This window comes from Dromiciops gliroides, chromosome 5 (assembly GCF_019393635.1).
Source record: "Dromiciops gliroides isolate mDroGli1 chromosome 5, mDroGli1.pri, whole genome shotgun sequence".
NCBI classification, from domain to species: domain Eukaryota; kingdom Metazoa; phylum Chordata; class Mammalia; order Microbiotheria; family Microbiotheriidae; genus Dromiciops; species Dromiciops gliroides.
Window position 1 is genome coordinate 277,054,005 of NC_057865.1, and position 25,873 is coordinate 277,079,877.

Consider the following 25,873-nt stretch of genomic DNA (forward strand, 5'->3'; position numbering starts at 1 on the left):
CTGAACCTAGGCTACTTGGCAAAACCCAGTTGTTCTTTTACTTTTTTCCCCAGAAAGTGAGTTGTAAACCCCTGACCATTCACTTAATACTGCTTATCTCTGGTGTATCCACATCCTGAAGGTTTTTTTGGTGCTGCTTAGAGGGCCCCAGTTGGCAAGGCGTGCCTTTGTGACCCTCTCCCATGGACGACCACAACGATATCTGGCATGTTAACACTCATCACAGCCAAAGGGGCATATTCCAGGTAAAATTTTAATCAAAATCAACTTTATAAATTCAGAACGTGTAAACACCCACCTAATCGGGCATCAAAGAAACAACTGTGCAAAATTATCTTCTGTGTGTGAAAACAAAACTCTTCCAACACACTTGGGTCCAGGAGGGAAGAAAGCACGTACAGAGGATTTGTTAAGACATGTCCCGTCAAGCACTGACTGCCAAATTGAACAACATACATTGGGTCATGTACTTTGACCAATCAAGTGTCAAAGGAATGTACAAATTGATTTTTAAATCATTTGGCAGCATCTGCTAAGATTTCACTAGTTTGTACAACTTTGTGCTTTTTTAAATTTATACATTTGTACCATCTTTGTGTTGAAAGTGATAGCTTGGTCACACAGCTCACCCATCACAAACAGTTTCCTTCACATTTTCATGTGACTTCACAAGGTCAGCAGGGGGAAACGATTTTCCAAGATTTATAAACAGTAATATTATACAATGTATCGATCTGATTGGTCTTGGTTTTTTTACATTAACAAGTTATAGATTTAAATACATTATTTTATGAACAGTGAAAAAGAAAGCTCCCTCTCTTAATTTTACATCAACACTAAAATATCGGAATTTTTGTAAATAACAGCGTGTTAACAAATAGTACAGGGAAATAAATTCAGCAACCCATGTTAACAGAATACATATTCAAGTTGTCCTTTTTAAAAAATATTTCCTACAATATTAAAACTAGGAGATGATTTTTTTTTCATTAAGTATGCAAGTATTTTACAATATGTACTGAATTCCCTGGATCACATCAGTGTAAAAGGGAGTGAAGCAACAGCAAACAAAATGAAAACAATTTCAATGTTCATACCTAATCCTTTGTAAAAATGGTTTGGAAACAATCTTCCCTGCACTTTTCACGAAAAAGCCCTCCCAAAATCAGGAAAGCCCCACCTCACAGCTGCGTCCCCTCTGATTCTGGGGCACTCAACCAAGGGCTTGCTCCCTCAACTTGCTCACTGGCTCCTTCGACCCCCTCCTCCCCTCCCCCCCTCCCCTGCTTGCTGGCTCTCTCCTTTGCTCATTCCCTCCCTCCCTCCTTCCCTTGCTGGCTGGCTCACTACATGCTCAGTCCTGGGTCTCGGTGGCCTTCTTCTTGAGATGATGGAGCAGGGCATCTTTTTCCAGGAGAGCCTCCGCGAGAGCTGTTTTAGCTTTAGCCAGTTCCTGCTTGAGACATTCATTTTCTTCCATGAGCTGAAATAAGGAATTTGGAAGATATGGACATGCAGTCCTTGACATAAAGACTCCATATGGGGGGGAGGGGGGGTGTGGAGAGACAGCTAGATGGCGCAGTGGATAAAGCACCGGTCCTGGATTCAGGAGGACCTGAGTTCAAATTTGGCCTCAGGCACTTGATACTTAACTAGCTGCGTGACCCTGGGCAAGTCATTTAATCCCAATTGCCTCACCAAAAAAAAAAAAACAACAAAGCAATAAGAAGACATAAAGACTCCATGGAACATTCCCCATGTTTCCACACATTGAATAATTACGAATGCACACCAAAGCGAAGGCCCCGGTGCTTACTGAAGGAACTTTTCTGTCACAGAAGGCCATTTCCTTAGGTTTCCCATTACCTTTTTGCTGCTAGGGTCTAGAGCACTCTCAGGCACTTCTGGCCACGTCTGAGTTGCTTGAGAGACAGCTGGCCATTTCTTCAGTCCGTGGTCTCCAACGCTTTGATGGACGGGGTCTTTCAACACACTTGTGGTGTTCAGCAGTCCAGAATCTAATTAAGGAAAAAAAATACACAAATCCTGTAAACACTAAGTGAATTCCCAGCTGCCAGAGAAGCCTAAAACTCAGCCTATCAGATTGCTTCCCAGCTGCTTAATGGAAAGAGCACATTCTAGGCTGGCAGGCCTAGGATGCATAGTATGCCCTTTCACACATACATGCCTGATTACATTTCACTGTGTCTTTCATCACATTTGTCACACACACACACACACACACACACACACACCAGCAAATCTGCTCAGGATCTCATGTTCAAGTGTGTGTCAGGGGAGGGGATGTGGGGGTAAAGGGAGTTAGGTTTGGTCTTTTTTGCAAGCATTTATCACCCATCTATGATGTGCCAGGCACTGAGCGCGGCACAGGCACACAAAGACAAGAAGCTTCTATTTGATCAGGGCAGATGACCTGTACTTGAGAACAATTGGCAAGCTACACAGAGAGGAGATAAGAGGTGACTGAGGGGACGTTGCAGGTGCAGGTGGGGAGATAAAGAACTGTCTCATGTACAAGATGGCACCTGAGCTCTGAGTCCAGAAGGAAACTTGGTATCTGAAGAGGCAGGAGGAGGGAATGAGTGCCAGGCCAAAGGTGGAGCGAGAGGACATGGGCATCACCTCTGAAGGAGGTGGCTCCTCTGGCCAGACCACAGAGGAAAGCAAAGGCGGAACTGTGGAACATTGCTTGGAAGGTCAGTTAGAACTAAGCTGTGAAAGGCTTTCAAAAGCAGCGGTTTCTATGAGGTTACTGGACCCTAGAGATATAATGGAATTACTAGGATTTATTGCCTGGGAGAAGCCATAGGTCAGGGGTGTGACCTCTATTTTAGGAAATTCATTTTAGTGATTTTGGAGAAGATAGGTTGGAAAAGGGAGTGGAGGAAAGGAGACTAACCAGAAGCTACTGTAATAAGTCCAAGCAAAAAGTGGTGAGGGCTTGTTGACCATGTGAATGGAGAAAAGGGGACCGATGTGAGAGATGTAGAAGTAGAAACAACGGGCAACAGCAACTGAAGAGTGAGTGAGAGGGAGGAGTTATGGGTAACACTAATGTAGGGACCCTGGGGACTGGAAGGATCCCAGAAAAGGAAGTTTAGAAGGGCAGATTTTGGAGGACAGATGGTAACTGTTCAGTTTGAGGGTCTATGAGACACCGAGTTCTAAATTTACAAGAGGAAACCAGTGGTGCGGGATGGGCTCCACAGAAAGACCACAGCTGGACACAAGCGTTCGGTCATCTGCACAGACATGACAATTAACCAACATGAATCAATAAGGCAACTCACTGGAACACAGAGCTGAATAGTCATGTGTCCACGTCCTCCCATCAGTCCTCCACACGGGGTCTAACACAATCTCAACTTGCGGGCTACCTGTCAAGGTTCTCAATTTGAAGTACTAAGAGTTAAATCAGTATTCATAAATGATCAAAGAACTGGGTGACTCTTAGTACCCACTACCCCCTTTTCTTTGCTGCAGAAAGGAAAGAAGACTCGGAGGTCATGCTGCATTCAGTGATGGGACCATCACCGAATGGTCAGGTGAAGATGGTCAGGCGATAATGCTCAGGCCAGCCTGAGCTGACACAGACACCGAGCCTTCTGAGATGAGCAGAACCTGAGCCTTGGGGAGCCGAGGGCACCTCCACCTGCTCAGCCGCAGTCACAGCCCAGAAAGCATAACAGCCTTCTCACCTGCCATGTGCCTGCTAGCCCCTCCACCACTTGGGGAGCTCCTCCTGAGACTTCCATTTTGGGGAGGGGGCAGGCTGGCCGACCTTCATTTCCCAACCAGATGTCCTTTTGACCTCAGGCCCTCCATACTATACTGCCACCACCTTCACTACCACTACCACCACTGCCATGGCCACTACCCCTGCCCCCATTTGCTGGCTTCCTTTTGTGGACTGTCTTCTCTCATTTGACTGGAAGCTCCTTGAGGAAGGGCTTGTATTTGTAACCAAAGTGCTCAGCACAGAGTAGGGTACGTGGCCAGGCCTTCATACTTGCTTATCACCTTGCCTCACCTCCCCCACAACATAACGAGGCACTGGACAAAAAGACCACAAAACAGATTATAATCTGCCCCCCGGAGGGAACTCCCACTGTTGGAGATCCATCTACATCGAAGGCTAAGATTTATTCCATGTTTGATTTATTGATATTTGTGGCAAATGCTGGGTTTCTAGTAATGAATTTCACAAAGTCCAGAGACTCAGCAACTAATGAAAATAATCTTGCTTTGAGCACTGTTAATAAGTGCTCAACAGCATCCCTCTGAAGAACCACCATGCTGCTTTAAATCAATGGAGCGCCGAGGCAGATGCCATTGAGGAACAATTTGTTCTTAGAGAAAAAAACACACCCCCCCCCATGACTTTATTTCCAAGAATGCATTGCAGGGAGCCTGCACATCTTTATGTATGCACTCACTAAATGGGAGCCTCTTCCCAGTGCTGACAGTAAAGAATCTTACAACATGATCATTTGTGTTTATACACGATCTTCTTCTTAGAGAACATGATGTACGCTCACATCTATGATCAGACTCATTCTTCCAGGCAGGGGTTACCATCTCCATATCATAAAGGCAGAAGCTAAAGACTCTGCCCAAGACATAGGTATGGGGGAGGTGAAAAGAGAATCCAAATCTTGTGGTTCCTACCTTTTCTGTATCTAGAAGATGGCACTGCTCTTTGTTCTAGCATTCCACTGCCTTGGGACCTAAACATATATGCAGCTAAAGAACCACACAACTGAAAGACAGTTTGCCATATATAAAGAGTTAGAAAGGGAGGGCATATAGCCTTTAAAATGCAACGTCCTTAAAAAGGTCCTGCTTTGACTTTAAAGGTGGCACAGTGGATAGAGGGCAAGGCCTGGAGTCAGGAAGACCTGAGTTCAAACCTCCTGAGTTCAAACCCAACTCAGACATGTACTAGCTGTGTGACCCTGGACAAGTCACTTAATCCTGCTTGCATCAGTTTGCTCATCTGTCAAATGAGTTGGAGAAGGAAGTGCCAAGAAAACTCCATATGGCATCATGAAGAGCTGGATGCAAAAGGAATGACTGAACCCCAATTCCACTATAAATGATATAAGAAAATGAGGTACATAATATATGTGATAAATCATGTCCACAAGACAGAAATGGAGAATTATCATCCTTACTGTGGGTGGAGTTGTCATCTAGCTGGGAGTAAGAAGAAGCAACCAACATTAAAGATAAATGAAGTCTCTATTTCCATATGGAAATGCCATATTCCCTATGGGTCCACATGCAAATCTACACAGTGCAGGAGAGATTTATTTTTGCCTTGAGCTACATTCAGATGCACTTACCAAGTAGGTGAGCAGCCTTTCACCTACCACACTGTAGAATGCAGATAAGAAATTTAAGGGAAAAGGACTGAAGAAAAAAAAATCCCATCGTTACACTTCTCAAATCTTTAACTCTGCATCCCCAGCTACCTTATGACAATGTAGAGAGCTACCTCTGCCTCTTGGGAATCTGCTAAGTTTTTTCTCTAAAGAGATTTTTGTTTTTGTGGCTCCTACCTTTTCTGTGTCTAGAAGACAGCACATCTCTTTGCTCTCAAGATGTTTCTGTTTTTCTTTCATTCCTAAAATCCTATCACTTCCATTAGTCTTTCAATCGACCAGATGCCAATATTTATTGGGTACCTCCTTTCTATAAGTGACCAGGAGAAACACATAGTGGTGTGATAGGTCCCTGCCTGGAGCCAAGCAAGGTGGGAAGACCACACAGACACGAATACAATGTCAATCAGCAATACAAAAATATATAAAGGGCAGAGAAGTTCTGAGGAGGAAAAGCTGACTATGGACTAGAATGGCCTTGGGAGGCTTCATGGAGGAAGACTTGAGCTTGGTCCCAAGAGGTCCATTGATAGAAAAACACGAGATAGTGGGAGGGGAAAAGCAAACAGCTCAGTCTAGAGGAAGCGAACAGGTAACAGGAGCAAACAGTTGACACTGAATCACTGAAAAGCCAGACTGTGGAAGGCTCAGAATGAATGCCTCCCACACTTGTCATTTGTAGCACATTTGTAGGTAACAGATGTCATGGGTAGATGACCTGCTTCTGGACTGGAAACTCATATAGTTAGAGTTCTAGAGACCAATCTACATTTGTATTTATATACAGAGATGGATGGATGGGTGGATGGAGAGAGAGAGAGAAAGTTAAAAGAGGGAGGGAGACGGACAAAGGGAGATGGATGTGGCTTCCACTGTTGGGTCATTTCAGTAGCCACATGCTAAGCCCCTACTGTCCCCAGGCATTGCCGGGCCCCAACCACAAGCAAACAGACTGAGGCCATTTTCTCAAAGAGCTTCTACTGAGGTCAACCACCTTCACACAGGGAATTAATGAGCAAGTAGTTTCAGGGCAGGAGTAATGCCAACAACTTGGGGTAAGAGGATGAGGATGGCCCCAAGCAGGAGCTGGCTCTCCACCTTGAGTGAGCTGGCCCTTTTGACAGGTGGAGGAAGGAGGGAAAGCCAGGCAGTGGGGGGGACAGAGCATGTCTAAGAAAGCACTGATGTGACTGGCCAGCCCTGCTGAGAAGAAGCCAGACTGGGAAGAGCTTGAAATGCCTGAGAAGAGCCCATATTTGCTCCAAGATGTAAGTGGGGGCCACCAGAGCTTAGGAAGCAGTGGAGTGACTGGGTCAGAGAAACACATTAGGAAAATGGATTTGGCAGCTTTATCAATGCAGAGTCTGGACGCTCTTGCAATAAACAGTCCGAAGCTGTGTTAGTAAAGAGAAGGGAACAGAGGGGAACTGACTTGGCAAATGACTGCACATTGGAGAAAAGAGTCCAAGCCGACTTTGAGGCTGGGAATCTAGATGAGAACAGAGAAGTCAGTGCCCTTGGAAAGAAGCTGAAAAAGGTGAAATAAAGATAGAGTGGGGGTTAAAGAGAAGGAGTTCTGTTTCTGGACACATATTTAAGATGCATATTGGACATTCAAAACTAGAGCTCAGAAGAGTGATGAAGGCTGGATACGTAAATTTGGGAATCTGGATACGTAAATTTGGGAATCTGGATAAAGGTAATCTCTGACCTGAAGTGAGTTGATGTGATAACTGATAAAAAGGTTAAAAGCAAAAGAGAACCCATGTCAGAGTTCTGAAGTACAAAGAGAAAGGACGTGGATGGTGATTCAGCCAACAAATCTAAGAAGGAAAAGGGAGAGCAGAAACAGAACTAGGAGAGAAAAATGTCAAGGAAGCTCGGGGAGGATAGCGTATGGGGAGGCTCGGGGGTCAGCAGGGTCAAATGCTATAGAGAGGTGAAGAAAGATAAGGCCCTTGGAGAAAAGTCCACTTGATTTAGCCATGAAGAGATCATGGGTAATCTTGAAAAGAGAAGTTTCAGTTGATGGGTAGGATTGGAAAGCAGAGATACTCTGGAATATTGGCCCCTAACTTAAGACAGCACCTGCCACCTCCTAATACATCTCTCTCTCTCTCTCTCTCTCTCTCTCACACACTCACACACACACACACACACACACACATACACACGTGTGCACATGGACACAGAAGAACAAAATGACTTGTCCTTCTCACAGTTCCCTACTCACCTGTGTTTTCCCACTTACCTAGGATATGAAAAGAGCCATCGTCCTGCCTCTCAACCACCAGGTGATCGATATGGAGCACCACGGGAGGTGGGCCGGGGGTTACCGAATCACTGTGGGTGCTGTCATCCTACGTACAGGAAAAGGAAAAGTCGTTATGCTGCCGCTGCTACCAACTTAGTGAATGGCAAAAAAAGGCTCTGAATAAACATTTTCCTCAAATGAGGAAACTGAGATGGAACTTCTAGCACTTTGTTTCTCGAGCTGTTAAAAACTGAATTCACCCCAGTGCTTCATCAGCAAGAACCAGGGAAAACCAAAGTCAAGTCACAAAACCAGCTATTTCTCCAAGGATTGCTGTAACTCAGGGGAAGGGTGCGGACCAGGGATTTCCCTGATGTAGGGACTTCCTCTGGCCAGGCAAAGCCACCTCCAAGCCCTCAGCCACTTAGCCGTGTTCAGAGCAGGCGGAGGAGGCATTTCAAGGTTCAGGGACTTGCCTGGGTATCACGTGACCTGTACAGGACAGAGGCAGGAAGACTCAAGGCCAGGCACTCCTGACCTTACTGACCCTGTCACTAGACCACAACATCAAAAAGAGAACAACAATTTGTTCAACATACTTTCAAATGTATCTTTGTATTGGAAACTTGGATCTTCATGGGCATTACTGTTCCGACAGTCTCATCCTCCAGAAAATGTTGAATATTCATAAGAGAAGAAAATAAAAACTCAGTGCTAAAATTTTCTATGTGACACTGCAAAAATCCATTTTTTGCCGATAGCAAGGAATGTATGACAGCACTCGGGCCACTTTCAAACCTCAGGGTAATCTCGGGCGAGGACTTTGCAGGCACAACCCCTGCTTTACGATCTGAACCTAGTGAGAGGAAACACAGGTGAAGGTTACATAACTTTTCAGCAGCCCCAAATTCCTCCAATTCTCTTCCATGAAAGACTAACTGCCTTATTTAGGCAAATTGATTACAGGTACAAGAAGATTTCTTTCATATTTCCCTTCCTCCCTCCCCCCACCCCCACCCCCAAGATCTAAAGGCTATTCCTTGGTACAATTGATATAAATACCCAAACACGCAGATATTTCTCTCACACACACTGAGTTCCTTGCATGGTACCCTTTATAGGCAAGGCTCTATCATGATCTTGAACCCCTCCCTGCCCCCACTGCTCCACTTAATTATTCTTATTTTATTTTATTTTTTGCGGGGCAATGAGGGTTAGGTGACTTGTCCAGGGTCACATAGATAATAAGTGTCAAGTGTCTAAGGCTGGATTTGAACTCAGATCCTCCTGAATCCATGGCCGGTGCTTTATCCACTGTGCACCTAGCTGCCCCAAATTATTCTTATTTTAAAGACAATAGAAAGTATAATAAAAGATGAATTCAACTAAGTGACCCCTAAAAATATCCCACAGAATAGTGCTAAAGCTTTGGGTGAATGAATGCGCGTTTGTATGTTTCGGGATGCACCACGGGCAGCCATAATAATGTCTAACATAGGTAGTAGGAAAGACAAAGTCAGCTCATAAACAAGCTTCCAAAGAGTTCCCAGAAGCCTCTGGGGCCTTTGGGTTGTCCCATTTGGTCCAACAGTGAAGGGCAGGCAACTACCTCAGGTAATCCTGGTACTGGGGGTTGGTCATGGCATTCTACTGTCTACTACAAAAGCATGATGGGGAACACATCATTACTAAATCCTTGCTAATGAGGGGCTTTGCTTTTTTTTTATTTTGGCAGTAGGAAAGAAATGAAAGTAGAGACTGGAATGCTAGGAATTTCCCATATTTCCCAGTAGGGGTACTTAGTACTCAGGAAGAGGGAGAGGAAAAATTAAATTGCTTCCATTTGTACTCTAAAATCTGGTAGTCAAACTCATGGCAGATCAGAGAATAATGAAAACAAGTAGGGCCATGTAGGAAGCAGTTAAGACTAAGTTCATGTTGGTACTACTGGTAGGACAGCTAGGTGGCCCTGGTTTCAGGAGGACCTGAATTCAAATCCAACCTCAGACACTTGACACACTTACTAGCTCTGCAACCCTGGGCAAGTCACTTAACCCCCAATGCCGCCCCAAAAAACAAAACAAAACAAAACAAAAACAAAAACAAATGTTGGTACTATTTAAATTTCTGAGATAGTAAATAACATTGAAAGCAAAGCAATTTGTTTGTTTGGTCTTAAGACTCTGGGGGAGGGTCTTTTTTTCAAGGAGAACGTAGAAGAAAACAATAGACAAGGTGAAAAGGCTAGAGAGTAAATACATGATGTTTCCTGAATCAAATATAGGAAAATGGCGACTGTTACTTATCTCTAACATAAGCTCGATTCACATCAAACACAATGTTTCACCATAATTTAATTCACCTTGATAGTACCTAAAGAAGCATAGTCTATAAAATTCAAAGTCAGAAATACTTTTAGCAACCAAAATAAGATTCATTTTTAGGCAGACAAAAACACTTCCATTATTTTTTTCTCCCCTTTAAGTAAGGTATAATAGAGGCTGGCTATGATTAATCCACAAATATTTGTACTGATTATTTCTTACATGCCTCCAGTTATAAAGTGCTTCTATTCATTCTGGTAACTGAATTCCCTCAACTGGCTCCACAGTGACTCCCATTTCACCATTTTTATAATGATGCTGCTCTAGCGGACTGAGACACATTGGAGTTTCAAGTTCTCTTCTCGTCAATAAGGCCCGTCTAGATTTTTGGAGACTGGCAAACTATTTTACTGCAAATTGTATTTTTACACTCAGAGAATCACCTGAGAATACACACAGACTTACTGCTCACTGGGTAACTCAGTAAGCATTCTCTATGTAACACACGCACAAGGTGTCCAGGAATACTTCTTTCTTTAAATAATTGATAGCAAAAGAACAAGTTTTGGTGGATCTGGGTAGGGAAGAAGATGTGGGCACTGTAAACACCACATCTGGGTCTGACTGCAGCACAGGCTCCGGTAGGAGAGAGAAGGTTGTAAATACCCATGTTCCCCCTTTTTTCAGCTTTGCTACCACAGCACATTTCTCAACTCACTTAACTTAGCTCTTGCTAATTTCCCTGTTTCAATGGCTCCCTACAGTTTGGCCTTGGTTTCGATAATTCCATGAGGTTTTGAGCAAAAGCATTCTCATCTGCACTGCCTCGGCAAAAGAAAGCTGGCAGCCCTAATGCTCTCCATCTCTTGGCTGCGGTCTTACAGACAAATGGCACATTTACCTGAGATTCCCAGGATGAGTGGTGAGAACATATTTATTTGATATCATGCAGGGCTGAATTTAGTTCAACATGTAATGTACCAGCTATAGCATTCTGTGTATACAGCAAAGAAAAAGATTGCAACTCAATGCATTTTTAAAAGATAATGGAAAATCATGAACATCGACAATTTCAATCTCTAGACTTCCAGCTTAATGAGCACTTTCTCCAAGTGAGCCACACAAAGCACTACATGAGACCTAAACTCCTGTTAGCTCTGCAAAGGGCAGATTTATCATTTTGTTTTGTATTCACAGGCTTCACTTCCTTTGCTACTTAAATCCAAGTGGAGAGTCAGTTGCAGCTCTCCAAATTGAGCATGTTCAGCATAAAATAGAAGCACTATGAGGGCTGTGAACGTACATTTTCTACCCACCCACCCAACGAGCATATACAATGGGCACTTTGGCCAAGGGGGTGGCAGCAGACACAAGCTTGTATTTCAGGATATCAAGAAATCACATCTCTACAGTGTGCATTGTTTTCCCCTTTTTAACTGAGGGCTAACCGCTTTCCTCTCCCAGAAGTTACCATCCAACCCAGAGGATGTGAACTCTAAATAGAAAAAAAGGACTGTGAAGTTCTGGACACGTGAGATATGACAATAAAACATAAAAGGAAATGAATTAATGGTTATTAAGGTACATTTCTTTACTAGTTCTATAATGATTTTCCAACTCAGTCTATAGCCTTTACGAAAGTAGTAATCCATCTACACTGATCGGCTAAACATTTTCTGGTCTTACTAGAAATGAGTCAATACTTTATGAGTACTTTTACTGTGAGACTAATAGAAAAGTTTTTCATGAATCTAATTATGTCAAAGAAAAATACTCTACTGACTAGGTGGCACAGTGGATAAAGCACCGGCCCTGTATTAAGGAGGACCTAAGTTCGAATCCGGCCTCAGACACTTGACACTTACTAGCTGTGTGACCCTGGGCAAGTCACTTAACCCCCAGTGCCCCGACAAAAACAAAAACAAAAACAAAAACAAACAAACAAATAAAAAAAACCACCAAAATACTCTACTGAGCCATAACAGATAAGCCAAGCAGTGTAGTTTCTCTTAAGCTACCTATTGTCTGTGAAAAGTACTGAAGATTACTTGTACTCTTACCTACTGGACGATTACAAAGATACTGCCGAATGCTGACGTTGCCTAGCTGGCTGGGAGACACCTGGTTCACCTGAAGGCAGATTTCAGTATCTTCTCCTCGGATGTCAATTTCCCCATTAATGCCAGTGATTTTAAACACCACAACTGACATCTGTTAACAAATACAATTAAAATCAGGACAAGGGACAATACTTTAAAAAAAAAGGGTCTAGAAGAGTAGAGTAATAATAATTATAATTATATATATATATAGGAAGATGGAGAGGAAAACAGCATTTTGTTCATTTAAAATGCGTAACTATGAAGCATGTTGTTGTATTGTAAGATTTTAGTTCTTAATTCTCAGAAAAATGGAGGAATTCTGGGATTACGAGGATCATGGTTTGGGGTTTTACATTTTTTTAGTAATATATTTCCTTGCTTCATGAGGGACTCCTTCCTGCTGAGACCTGACTTCTGACATTCTCCAAATCTGCCAAGAGAACTTTGTCCTTGGTCAAAAGCACTCCAAAATTGGATCAACATGTTCTTTTCTCCACAAACCATAATCAACTCATTTACAATCACAGTAAATCTCCCATATAGAGACACCCCCACCCCTACCTCTAGTCGTCTTTTTCTTCTTTCTTTCTTTGTTTCTTTTTTTTTTTTTGAGGCAATTGAGGTTAAGTGACTTGCTCAGAGTCACACAGCTAGTAAGTATCTGAGATCATATTTGAACTCAGGTCCTCTTGACCCCAGGGCCAGGGCTCTATCTACTGTGCCACCTAGCCGCCCCACCTCTACCCATTTTCAAATTTTGTTTGGATTCAGCTAGAGGAAATATAAGAAATTGAAAGCAAGGCAGCAGAGAAGAAACGACAATAAAATCAAAAGTAAGACAAGAAGAAGAAATGGTCAGAACTGCATGACTCAGGGAGGAAACACATGGTAAATAAGCAGGAAGTTCATTCCAACAAGAGCACATGCTAACACCTGGGAGTCTGCAAACTGAATTGCCCTGCCACACAAGTTAAACCATGTTCCTCATTGATGTCATGGCCAGAGGAGTGAGCTGGGCCTCCAGAAGGAACTTCAAGTTTCTAGAATGAATGTCCTAAAATGAGTTGGTAGTGCATTTGCTTCCACAGAATCTCAAACCATTACCATATCCTCATGATTTTCCTGAGCACTCTCTGAATTTGTGCTGATGGCGTCTGGAGAGGACTCCACACAATTCTGAATCTTTGCACCAATGCTGGTATTTTCTAATGGGCTCTGGTAACTCATATGTGAGATCTCTTCAATACCTATCATAAGAGAATTGAACAAATATTTTATAAGGTCCACTTTCCATAGAGGTATCATCACATTTATTTAACAACAGCTATATTAAAGTGAAAAAAATCATTCATATTCTAGTGATAAAAATACCCTCACTTTCCATACCTTCAGTGTTATCCCAAGAACTCTTATGCCAAAAATAAAGTAAAATCAAAGACTTTTAAGGAAACATAGAATGAGTCAGAGTTCTTCCCATTAATATTTTTCCAGAATATTGCACAAAAAGATGATGAGCCCTCAAACTTCTGAGTACTGAAAAATGCATCCATTTCTGATGGGTCTATATTCTACCTATTCTCAAAATGCCTAACTCCAGTAATCACTTTCACCTTCACCCCATTCCAACCTCTCCTATCCAAAAGAACAAGAGTTTTCTTCCTCAAGGGGCAGGCTCACCATTCCTTTGTCTTTTTCGGGACTCTGCAATGATTCCTCATGGCCTTTCACCTCAAATCAAAGCCAGTGGTTCTCCACCAACTGCCTCCCCTTCTCCATCTAACTTCCCTAACTGCCCAGTATGCCCAGTCTCTGCTCCCAGCCTCAACCAGGGCGCTAGACCGCCTTGAGTAGACACAGTATGGCACAGCCGCACCCAGAGTCCCTTCAGTCCATGGCCAAGAGGCCAAGAAGCCAAGAAGCACCCTTTCATTTGGGGAACTTCCCTTCTGTGACACCAACGTCTTGACTAGTTAGTGCCTCCCTCAGTCCACTGTTTTGTCAAGGATCCAGCCTCACTATGCACTGGCCATCATCTTACCAGTTGCAAATTCTTATTCTTTCCTCTCAAAACTAGCCCTCTCTCTGTCTGTCTGTCTATTTCCAGTTCTGGAAACACAATCAAATCAACTCTCCTATTGTTCCTAAAAGGAATGTATGAGTCTACTACCCAGTGGCCCTACTCCCCCATTCCTGTAACTTCCCTGACCAAAGTACCCCCCCTTCCTAGGCATCGATTTACTCTCTATACTGTCTCTATTAAAGTATAAGCTCTTTAAGGCCAGGGACTGTCTTGGCTTTTGTATTTATATCCCCATAGTGCTTGGACTAGAGTTAAAAGCTTAATAAATGCTTTTTTCATTCATTCATTCATTCATTCATTCATTCATTCATTCATTCCATCACAGCTTGAGCCATCATGTGTCATATATCAGGCCACATGTCATCATCACAGAACTATTCTCTCATCTCCACAGTAACTTCATGAAGTGAAACAGGAAGCTTTGTTTCCAAATCACAGATGAAAAAATTGGGGCACAGAGAGGTCAAAACCTGAGATCATATAGCTATTCCTCTAGAGCTGCTGCAGAACTTTCACTGTATTTATCATCAATTTTTAAAAGTTATGTTAACATAGAATTTTAATAGTATAAACATTATAATTAGTATTCATAGTATAGTTAAAAATGTGTTGGGGCAGCTAGATGGAGCAGTGGTTAAAGCACCAGCCCTGGATTCAGGAGTACCTGAGTTCAAATCCGACCTCAGACACTTGACACTTACTAGCTGTGTGACCCTGGGCAAGTCACTTGGCCCCAATTGCCTCACTAAAAAAAAAAAAATGTGTTAACATAGTATTTTCTACATTTTAAATTAGATAGTGAAACTCTCTTTAGACTGCCATTCTAAGGAATATGAAATTATACCAGATGTATGTATGTATGTACACATATCTAAAGGGATACACACATAGGCATGTATGTGTGTGTGTGTGTGTATATATATATATATATATATATATATTTATCTATTTATTTATAATTTTAGTAACAGGCATGATCACAGTTCCTCAATGGTGTGTAACTGAATTTTATAAAACACCCACTTTTGCCACAGCTAAGCATCTCTCCCCTTCATGCTATATTATACTCCATGAGTTTTGTGGAACTGTTTTAGATGTTCGCAGCTCTCTTCCTCTCCCTCAGAGAAATGACTACAAAATTTAATCCAGGAAGGAAAGTGATGGGAAGATGACTGCCAAGTGCTTCAAAGGAATTTGCTTACTAAAAATAATGCTCACTCCAACTCTTAAGATAGGTAGTCTTACCTTTTTCCAAAAATATATGGCTATCATTCTCTAGAAGTTGTTCTTCCAGCATCATGCTGTCAATTGAAACGGCATCCAGTGAGACTTGGGATGGACTTCTCTTCATGTTTTTATAAGAAACAGAGAATGCAGGTACAAGGGGCGGGCAGCGTTCCTTAGGCTTTCCACTTTTTAGGCATGTAAAAATATGAGGGAATTGTTATAAGAAAGAGAATTCTATTGTAACATTCTTTTCTTCCAACTAAAGAAAATAAAAACAGAAATACTACCCTAAGACATTGAAAATGAGCTTTTTTAAGGAAAAAAATGAACATTCAAAAAATATCTAAAAACCACATATAAGAAACATTTTAGTCACAATCCAGGAATCCACTGAGTTAAGGTGCTAATATTTCAGTGGAGAGTGGGGAAGAAAACGAGGTGGGAGAAAAAGAAAACGCATGCTCATTAAATGAAAAAAAAAAAAGCAAACTAAAATGAAAACTACACTTAAAAAATGCTAACATCTTATTCCTTGCCTTAATGAAGGAAATCACTGACATTTTTTCCCAAAGAAAGTTTAAAAAAAATCAGATACCATTTTATGCCAATACTCCAAAACTATCTTTGAAATGTCATTTCTGATTTTCATTTACAAACTTTTACTTTTAAGAATTAATTTTCATTTTGGTGTTAACCATTACATATTGAAAGAGTTCACCATGCAACTTCATATTTGTAGATTTAATTCAAATCTGTAGCACACAAATGCTAACTGATATAGTGACAACAGACTTATATCCCGAAAATACTTTCCTTAATTATTTAAAAAATGAATTCAACAGTGAATAATTACCTTAAAGAGGATTGCGATGTAAACATTCTAACTGTGGATGCCTGATCTCTATTTAGCTCTTGTTCCTCAGAGAGTAAAGCAGTCTCTGGGATCAAAGAGTCTGTGGTTCCATTTGCTTTATCCATTAAACAATTTGGAAACGTGTTTTGTTCATTATCTTTATCAATTAAGAAAGTTCTAGACTCTTCTTTGTCATCTAAGACATGAGGTGAATCTGTGGAAGATGAGCTGGTTTTGTCCCTTATTTCTGTAAAGACCTCTTCTGTCCCACTTCTGTAACCTAGCCCGGTACTCTCATCTTCAGTTATTTTCCCTAAGCTTTTATCTGACGAATCCAAAAAGGACATTCCTTTCTGCAGATTTGTATCGCTGGCTGATTTAAAAAGACATGGATCCATGGTGGGGACATGGCTCAGATCAACACTCATGGACCTATTGTCTGCCATCATGTTAACACCTGAACTTCTTGCAGGTTCCACGGCCCCAGGAACAGACTTCCTTTGGGATTTCGGAGTTTCTCCAATGTCTACAGGTGATTCTTCAGGGACCGCTGGGCCTTGGCCTTCAGACAGGGGAGACTTAAATGAATGGGCCTGATCTAAGGGGTGGAGTAGCAGAGCGACCTCCGCACTTTTCAGTAGAATGCCCACACACAGGGAGGCCTCCGTGGCAGGTTTGCCAGTCACTGCTTCCACATCTTTCCTTAAGTTCTCAGAAAGCAGAATAAGTGACTCATGGAGGAAAAGCAGGAACAGATACTGGTAGTGATTGATCTGCATACTGACGTGTTTCTGAATGTGAACCAAGACATGAAGGTCAGCATTTGGGGAAGATGGGGCAGGAAGTGAAGCCGTGAAAGCTTCGGAGGGAGGCACGCTCTGAGCACCATTGCTCACGGGCGCAGACTCTGTGCTGTAATACTCCTTGAGGAGCTTCTTGCGCTTCAGGCGACTGGCCAGATCGCTAGACTCACTTTTTGAAATGTTTAAAGGCGTCGGATTACAAGACTGGAACTCTTTCTGGGACTCGGCAAATCGGGTGGGCTGACAAATCCAGAGGGAAAGGGGAAAGGAGTCAACAAAGCTCACCGGCCGCCCCTTTCCACTTCTCATTCCTTCATAGTCTATCCAGAACTGGGAGAAGTGCACAGCCCAGACATCAGTGGCTGCTGACATCTTAAGAGTGTATTTGTTTAACCTGGGAGTAACATAGCCTTTATAAACATCATGCATCTTGGTATCTTGTTCGTGAGCATGTCTCTGGAAGATTGGATGTAGGAGATCAAAATTATCACAAGATTTGGGAAAGCTAGTATACGTTTTACTAAAGAAACTGCAATCTTTGAAGTCTTGGAACAAAGCTTCTAAATCAGAACGCCTGCAGTTGGGAGACTGCCTCGTATTGGTGGCAATCATTTCAGAACTTTGAATAGAAACTGCACGCGGTTGATCTTGATGGCATTCCGATTTCTTCTCTGAAGGAATGACAAGCTAGAAGAAAGAAGAATATCATCTAGTCAAAGTTTTAAGTGCATAAATTCATTTTATTTATCAAAGCCAAGACTTAGGTCAAAAGGGATTTTCCTATTTTCCTAAAAGTTTCACACATACAGAAATCAGTTAACTGCTTTCCTATTTGAACATAAAATGTTAATTTGGTCACACTGCTTATGTAAGAGACAGCTAGATGGCACCGCAGGGCACAGAGTACAGGGCCTGGAGTCAGGAAAATCAGAGTTCAAATCCTACCTCAGGCACTTCCCACTTGTGTGATCCTGAGCAAGTCACCTTACCTCTGTTTGCTTACATTTCCTCACCCGTGGAATGGGGATGATGACAATAGTGTCTTCCTTGTAGGGTTGTTTTGAGGAGAAGATGAGGTAACATTTTCAAAGCCTTTTGCAAACCATAAAACACTATATAAATGCTAGCTATTATCATTATGTCCTCATACAGCATTACACAATGCAAAGAACATCTTCCTATAAATTGTGGAATTGTGTAGTATTTCATACTTTTTCCCCTATGGAAGATATATGACAGAATGAAGAAAATATGATATGGAAAAAAGGTCAGATGTTGAGAGCCTCTTTATGATGTGTGTTTATTCAGATTTTTAAAAATTCTTTGACCCAAGTGTTAAATGGGTCCTCTCTAGAAGGCTTAGGAAAGAGAAAGGAGAAAAAGTAAATCAAGCAACTGAAAAAACTGATTTCCTGTAACGTTCCTCTCTGTAAATGCTCACACGCTGAAATTTGAACAGATAACTGTGCCACAGTACAAGAGGACCAAGGCGGTAGAGAGGGCAGCACCTGCAGTCAAAGGACCTGGGGTGGATTTCTAGCTCTGCTATTCATTAGCTCCACTTCACTGAGGAAATGGCTTCCCTCTCTGGACCTCAGCATCCTCATCTGGAAAGTAAGGGGGTTACCATTCTCTCTTTCTCATATATGGGTGTATGTATAATCACATACATGTGTATATTATATCTGTAGGTGTGTGCATGATCTAGAACATTCTTTGATCATATTATGTTACATAGAATCTCAAAGTTCTCTTTTAACTTTAAGTCCCATGATCCCAAGATTCAATTTGGTCTATCTTAAATGACATTTTGAAAACGTTTAAATAGAGAACATCTACATGGAATTTTCTTTATAACAAGTTCAAAAGTCGTTATAAAATCCCTCAGATGGTAATCTTCAATTTGCTGATCACATATTACTGGAAGGCAGTGTGAGAGACTTGGCTGAGCAACGGACCGAGAGCCAGCAGGAAAGGCCCCTTCCGGTGCTGCCCCTAACAAGCAGCACAGCCATCAGCGACCCACATGAGAGAAACACCATTCAAGAGCTCAGTTTCCTAAAGAAACCATAAGACTATAAAATTCATAAAGGAAAGAGGCTGCATTAGATGATCTTGAACACCCTATTTGTTTATGACCAGACAGATGATCTCTAAAGCTTCTTCTAGACTCAAAACTTAAGACACTGATCCTCTCTAACATGAGAGAAACAAGGATTTTGGGGAAATCCACGTTTCTTCATTCTTCACTACCTGACACCATTTCTTTGGGTCCTCTCTCTCTGGAATATGCTCACTGTTAACATTTTAGTTCAAATATTATAATATTCAGAGGGATAAATGGGCAACTCTTCTAATCAGAACCTTTTATTTCATCTATACATGTATGTGTATGTATGTATATATGTGTGTCTACAATACATGCACGTGTATCTCTATATAAATGTATATATGTATACACACACACACACACACTTTTAAAATCTCTTAGTCAGAAATTGGACATGAAGGAAAGAAACCTTGAGCTAATTTTAAAACTTCATGTCAAGAACTCACCTCTAGCCAAAACATGTAAATCTGATTTAGTGAGCAGTAAAACTGATTATACTTTCACATCTTTCTTGCTCACCTCTAAGTGGAAGAATGGCCAAATGAGCAAAAGGAAGTTAGAAAATGAAACAAAGAGACAGAGGCAACAATAAACTGAATAATCAATTGCTCTATGATGACTGAAAATTTAACAGCTAAAAATCAAGTTGCTAAATGAAATCAGCATCATAGCTGAGGAAATTTACAACATCAAAGGCGACTGAAACTCTGGAGATCATAGTGTCGAACCTTTTCCCGGCTCGTGATATCAAAGTAGCTTTGTTCCAGAACGGTGGGATTTAGAGCTGAAAAAGGCCTCTGAGGAGTAGAGCTCAGCCTCGTTTACTCTCCAGAGGAGGGAGCAGAAGCCCCCAGAGCTTATGTTACCAAAAGGCCCCAAAGGCAACACATTAGGAGCAGAGTCAGAGTTCGAATCTGCATGTTCCCCAGATCCAGCACTCTTTCCACTAACCCCAAAGGACGTTGGAGACCAGACCTAGCCCCCATTGGCCCTTTTTTGCTATTCTGGGCACCACATTTCAGGGGGGATACCTGTAGGCTTCTTCTCACCAGAGGTCATACAGTACCTTAAGCATTAATCCATCAACTCGAATATCAACGTGTTCATCAGACTTTGAATTGTCAGTCAACTTGTACATGGCCATGAACTGATTGAGACTTTGTTTTAAATCCAACACAAACTGATTTAACCAGAGAAGACTTCTCTCATCCAGAGTAAATTGTAGTGCATTCAGTTGTACATAAAGGTTGGGACATGGAACTGGGCAGAAGAAAAATAAACACGAATGTGAAATCTATAGCTCCAAAGCATGAATAATCTTCACTGAAAACAGAAAACACAAGCACTGGGGTAGTAAGGCAGCAGAGGTGGCACAGTGGACAGAGCACTGGGCTTGGAGTCAGTGAGTCTTAAGTTCACACAGCCTCACACACTTACTAGCTGTGGGACCTTGGGCAAGTCATTTAACTTCTATCTGTTCTATCGGTTTCCTCATCTACAACATGCAAACTGAAAGAGCAATATAAACATTAGCTATTACTATTAGCAACAGGCAAGAGAGGCAAACTCTAAAGGCATCTCTGCCCAGTAACCTATCAGCAAATACTCTAGAAGCTACTCTCAACCTTCCCCCTATAGAGATGGGGACAGGAACTGTGGTTCTAAAGGACTTTCCATTGAGAAAACTCCCTTTACCAAAGCAGATGAGTCCTTTCTTTGCCACTCTAAGTCAGAGCTGCCTACGGCAGCAAGAGGTGAAATGACTTATCCACGGTCATACAGCCACTACTAATATGTCAGAGGTGGGGTTGAGCTCAGGTCTTCCCTACTTCAAGTCAGCCTCTCCATCCAGCAGCCTCTCCTTCCTTGGAAAGATGCTCAATAGAGGAATCTAACCCACTCACTCCAAATGATGGAGCCAAGAATGGACATGAGGAAGAACTCCTAAGTGATGCATCCATATCACTTATGAATCTTCATAGTTCTTCTCAAACAATGTTTCTGTGCCCATTTAAAATGAGTGAAACATGAACCACATGTTCATTTCTACCACACTCAGTACTTCCCTCTGCTAAAAGTCAGAAGATTGCTCCTTCTCAGTTCTACTTAATGAGCAGTGAATACGAGTGTTCTTAAAAACATTCATGCCTGGGAATCCTTGTAAGTCAACCTTGTGCACTGTCCAAAAGACCACGTGAACCCAATCTGACCTCTATAGGGTTGGCATTAATGATGCTCACTAGAATTAAACAACTCCAGGACTGGTAGCATGCAAAAAAATGACTCCCTGTACAATAAGCCCTAACACAGTGATAATGAGGTAAAGAACTGAGCTTTTTGTCCAATGGTGAAGGGATGGGAAATCTACATACAACAGAAAATCAATACTAATATGACCCTTGTCCTCAGCAAATACAAATGTGCATCAAAAAAGATGGTGGGATGTAAAGGAGTTAATGGTGCATTAAACCAAAATGAGCAGAATGGCTGGGGTGGGGGGTGGGGTGCTGTAGGGCAAAAGATGTTCATTTGAAAGAGGATTCTACTTTTCTGAACTTTTTTAGACATTTCTGAACACTCTCAATGAAAATGGCTTAACGAATGCCTTAAACAACACCCCTTGGTTTCACATAATTGTTAATATGACATATATTTTCACCCAAATTGAAAAGAATGCTTAAAAATACTTCATGCTAAATTAAAGCTAGCTTGAAGGTTTATCCACTGACATCATTCTATCCCAGATCCTCATTATATGTGTAACCTCATGCCTGGATTATTGTAAGCTGGTCTCCTTACTCTGAGGGTCTCCTACCTTAATTCATGTGATACACCTGCTAATTAACTGTACCTATAATTCTACACCATCATATTAATCTTCCTTAAGCATTGCTTTCATTATTTCTTTCTTCTCTGATACCTAAGTTTCTCACCTCCCATAATACTGCTTCCCCCAAACATTCCCATAGTGCTTTGCCATTAACTTGCACACATGACATCATTTGACCCTTATACCGTCCTGTGGGGTAGAGAGGAAAGATATAATCACATTTTACAGGTGAGAAAACAAAACCTCAGAGGGATTAGTCAACCAGTCAAGTATCTGTTAAGTAACTGAGGTCACAGGGTAAGTACAGTGGAGAACAAAGCCTGAAGTCCACTGCACCATGTTAGTCCCTCTGGTCCCATTCTCTCTGTGTAGCCTTACTTTGCCAAATTCTTCCAACACCTTCCTAATTAGGTTAGTCTATTCAATACCCCCTGAACACACCATGCTCATTCCCATCGCCATCTCCATCTCCATCTCCTCTCAACTTCTCCCAAAGGAGTCACTCCATACACTTCTTTGAAGGTCCAGTTCAAGGACCATCTTTTCAGTGAAAACTCCCAACCACGTCAGCCTTGAGGATAACCCTACATGACTTTAATATGCCACAACATCAGGACCTGTTCTTTTGTATACAGCTTGTTTCATGAGACTTGGGTTCTACTCCCAGATCACTAATCACAAGCTAGGAAACTATTCTCAAAATTCCTTCACTAGACCCATCCATCCCCTCAAACTATCATCCAAGATCACTCTTCCCTTTCTCCACCAAACTCCCAGAAAAAGCTGTCTATACTGGCTGCCTCTACTTCATCTCCTCTCATTCACTTTTCAATCATCTGTGATCTAACTTATCTCGTTTCTCAGCTGAGCCTGGCTCTCCAAAATAACTTAAGAGGTTAACATTAATGAATCAACATCAAACTAGAAAGAGATCTCTTATTTGACCAACTTCAGCATCCATTCCCCTCTTGCCACTCCCACTGGATCCCCTATTTGGAGAGCACTCCTTGCTTCTTGCTTGGACAGCTACAACACCATCTTCACTGGTCTCCCTTCTTAGGTTTCTACTCCAATCAACAGACATATTCAAAAGTTCTTCCTTGTCCATCTTATTGATCTGAATGAATGTGGGCATTCCTATGCCTCCTGCATTGCAGCTACATAAGATCATTACTATGCCCTAAATCTGTCTTGCCCCTTGACCTCTGCCATGCATGGAATGCTTTCCTTCATTCCTGCTTGTTCAAACATCCTTTATGGTTCGGCTTAAGTGCCACTCCTTCATAAGGCCTTCCCTGATTGCTCTACAGCGGACGAAGTCTCCCAGCACCACACTGGCAACCTTTACATCTACTAATCAAACTTAATTCCTATCATCATGAAAGGGCCCCTCTATTATCATCTCTTGGACTGTAACCTCCTTGAAGGTTTCTACAAGGTCTTCCATATCTTTCTATTACACTGCCCTGCATACAACAAACCCATGACAAACCTATGCGGGATTACTTCTTCTGTTCAGTGATTAATGGGATCAAAGCTTTGTCTTATCTTATCTGCATGACAAGAGTGTAAATTCTTCGAAGACAGGGACCATATTGTCAGGCACACAGACACATGCTGACTCATTAAAATTGACATTTAGAAAATAAAACTATTTACAGAGAAGGAACAGTATTATAAGGAGACTTTAGTGAGAAATTCCCCCAAATAAAAGTCTAGGTAGAGCCACTGCAAAGTGCACAAAAAACCAGAAGTTTTTCATATTGAAAAATAGATTACTTCTACACTCGTGATGTGATTTAAAATTACATACATGTCCTTTGAAGACCACTTGGATGAGTATGAACACTAACCATGACACTAGTAAAAAGCTACTTTGGACACTGCTCTCTTACCTATCTTTCTTGGTGTCATCTGCTGATTTCTCCATTTTCTCTCACCCCATAAAGGTGTGGTCATCCCTCAAAACTATGCCCTCAACCCCCTTCTTTTCTCTCTCTATATAATCTTTTTTGGCCACCTAATTCCTACTCACAGCTTTCATTCTCACCTCTATATACATAATTCACCCAGCTCTCTATCTCTCTTTCTCCATCCCCATCTATCTCTCTCCCCATCTATCTCTCTCTCCCTCTCTCCTTCCCCCATCTCTCTCACTTTTTCCCTTTATGAACATCTCAGATCACTCTCATTTTATTATGTATTCAATCACTGTCCAATATTTCTTTCTTTTTTTGTAGGGCAATGAGGGTTAAGTGACTTGCCTAAGGTCACACAGCTAGTATGTGTCAAGTGTCTGAGGCCAGATTTGAACTCAGGTCCTCCTGAATCCAAGGCCGGTGCTTAATCCATTGCACCACCTAGCTGCCCCTGTCCAATATTTCTTAAGAGTTATTTATGAAGGTATTTCATTCCTACCTCCTAAAGGGCTCTCACCAGCAATCATAATCTCGTTTTTCATCTTTGTAGTCTCACTGTCTACCACAGGGTCCTTGGGGATGGTATGTACATAATAAATGTTTATTGAATTGAATGCTGAATTTAACAGAAAAATGGTTTTAGTTATTGGAATCATCATCCACAAAGCTCAGGGCTTTTAAAACAGAAAGTGGGGTAAATGAAAAGGGATATGAATTCTTTGTGTATTCATTTATAGAATTAGTGGAAAGAGCCAAGAACAAGTGAGCAGACGAGTTCTAGTTCCAGCTCTTTAAATAATCAGTTAAGTAATCTCGGACAAGGCATATAATCTTAATTCCTGTTTCTATTTCCTCATTTGTTAAAAGGAGATAATAGCCCCTTTTTCCTACCTAATTCCAGAAGTCATGATGAAGATCAAATGAAATGTCCACAAAAACTCCTGGACAGAATTTGTACAGTATAAAAATGTAATACAATTAAGGCAATGAGTCACTAGATTACAAAAGGCTTGGGGGGAGTGGGGAGGGGAGGCAAGGATCTAGTGATCATGAGCTGGGAATGGACAACTAGCTAAAGTAAAGGAAATTCCCTTGCTGTTTTGATTTGTCCACATTCACACCCCTCCTACTATATTTTCTAATTGTTGTTGTTCAGTCATGTCCAACTCTTCATGACACCATTTTGAGGTTTTCTTAGAAAAGTTACTGGAGTGATTTGCCATTTCCTTCTACAGCTCATTTTACAGTTGAGAAAACTGAGGCAAACAGGATTAAGTGACTTGCCTAGAGTCACACAGCTAGTAAGTGCCTGAGGCTGGATTTGAACTCAGAGATATGAGTCTCCCTGACTCCAGGCACTCTATTCACTGTACCACCTATCTTCCCTCTCCTAATATTTGTGTCTGTTCTACATAGATCTGTAAAGCAGAAGCTCTTTATAAACTAAAATAATAAGCAGCAGTCTACATTATTATTTTTGTTCATAATAATAGCTACAACTTATAGAGCACTTTAAGGCTGCCAAAGTGCTCTGTGTAGGTCATCTCATTTGATCCTCACTATTATTATGCCCGTTTTTCTAGATGAAGACACTGAGATCCAGAGAGGCTACAGAACAGGCCAGTGCCAAAGGCAGGAAGTGACCTCACATCTTCCTAACTCAAGTCAACTGCTCTAATCATTGCACCACCTAGATGTCCTAACTACACCTGCATATACCACCTAGGAGTGCAGGGTTTCAGAAATAGAGCTAGATCAACATCCATCTCAAGTCATTAATAAGGCACTGACAGATGCATGACATCATTGATAAGAATAATCCCTTACCACTTTTTATCACCACCTTCTACCTGGTGCAATTCTTATCCAGAAATCTTTCATACATGAGGAGAACATAAAAATGGTTTTTCATAGACTGTTTTCCCTAATTCTTCATTTTAATATTGTCTGCTATAGCATTGGGGAG

At 41.6% G+C, this 25,873-nt stretch overlaps 1 protein-coding gene across 2 annotated transcripts in view; it reads right to left on the reverse strand.

Moving 5' to 3' along the window:
- Nucleotides 1–235: 235 nt before the first annotated feature.
- Nucleotides 236–25,873, reverse strand: part of UHRF1BP1L (UHRF1 binding protein 1 like) — a 79,100-nt gene continuing 53,462 nt past the window's right edge. For both annotated transcript variants that reach the window (XM_043966484.1, XM_043966485.1), the window contains 9 exons: nt 20,225–20,418; nt 16,246–17,735; nt 15,411–15,577; nt 13,190–13,332; nt 12,044–12,194; nt 8,259–8,515; nt 7,657–7,765; nt 1,867–2,018; nt 236–1,483 (listed from right to left, as the gene is read on the reverse strand). In XM_043966484.1, coding sequence (XP_043822419.1) covers nt 1,355–1,483; nt 1,867–2,018; nt 7,657–7,765; nt 8,259–8,515; nt 12,044–12,194; nt 13,190–13,332; nt 15,411–15,577; nt 16,246–17,735; nt 20,225–20,418 — 2,792 coding nt within the window. In that variant the 3' untranslated portion in view covers nt 236–1,354. The remainder of the gene's footprint in view (nt 1,484–1,866; nt 2,019–7,656; nt 7,766–8,258; nt 8,516–12,043; nt 12,195–13,189; nt 13,333–15,410; nt 15,578–16,245; nt 17,736–20,224; nt 20,419–25,873) is intronic.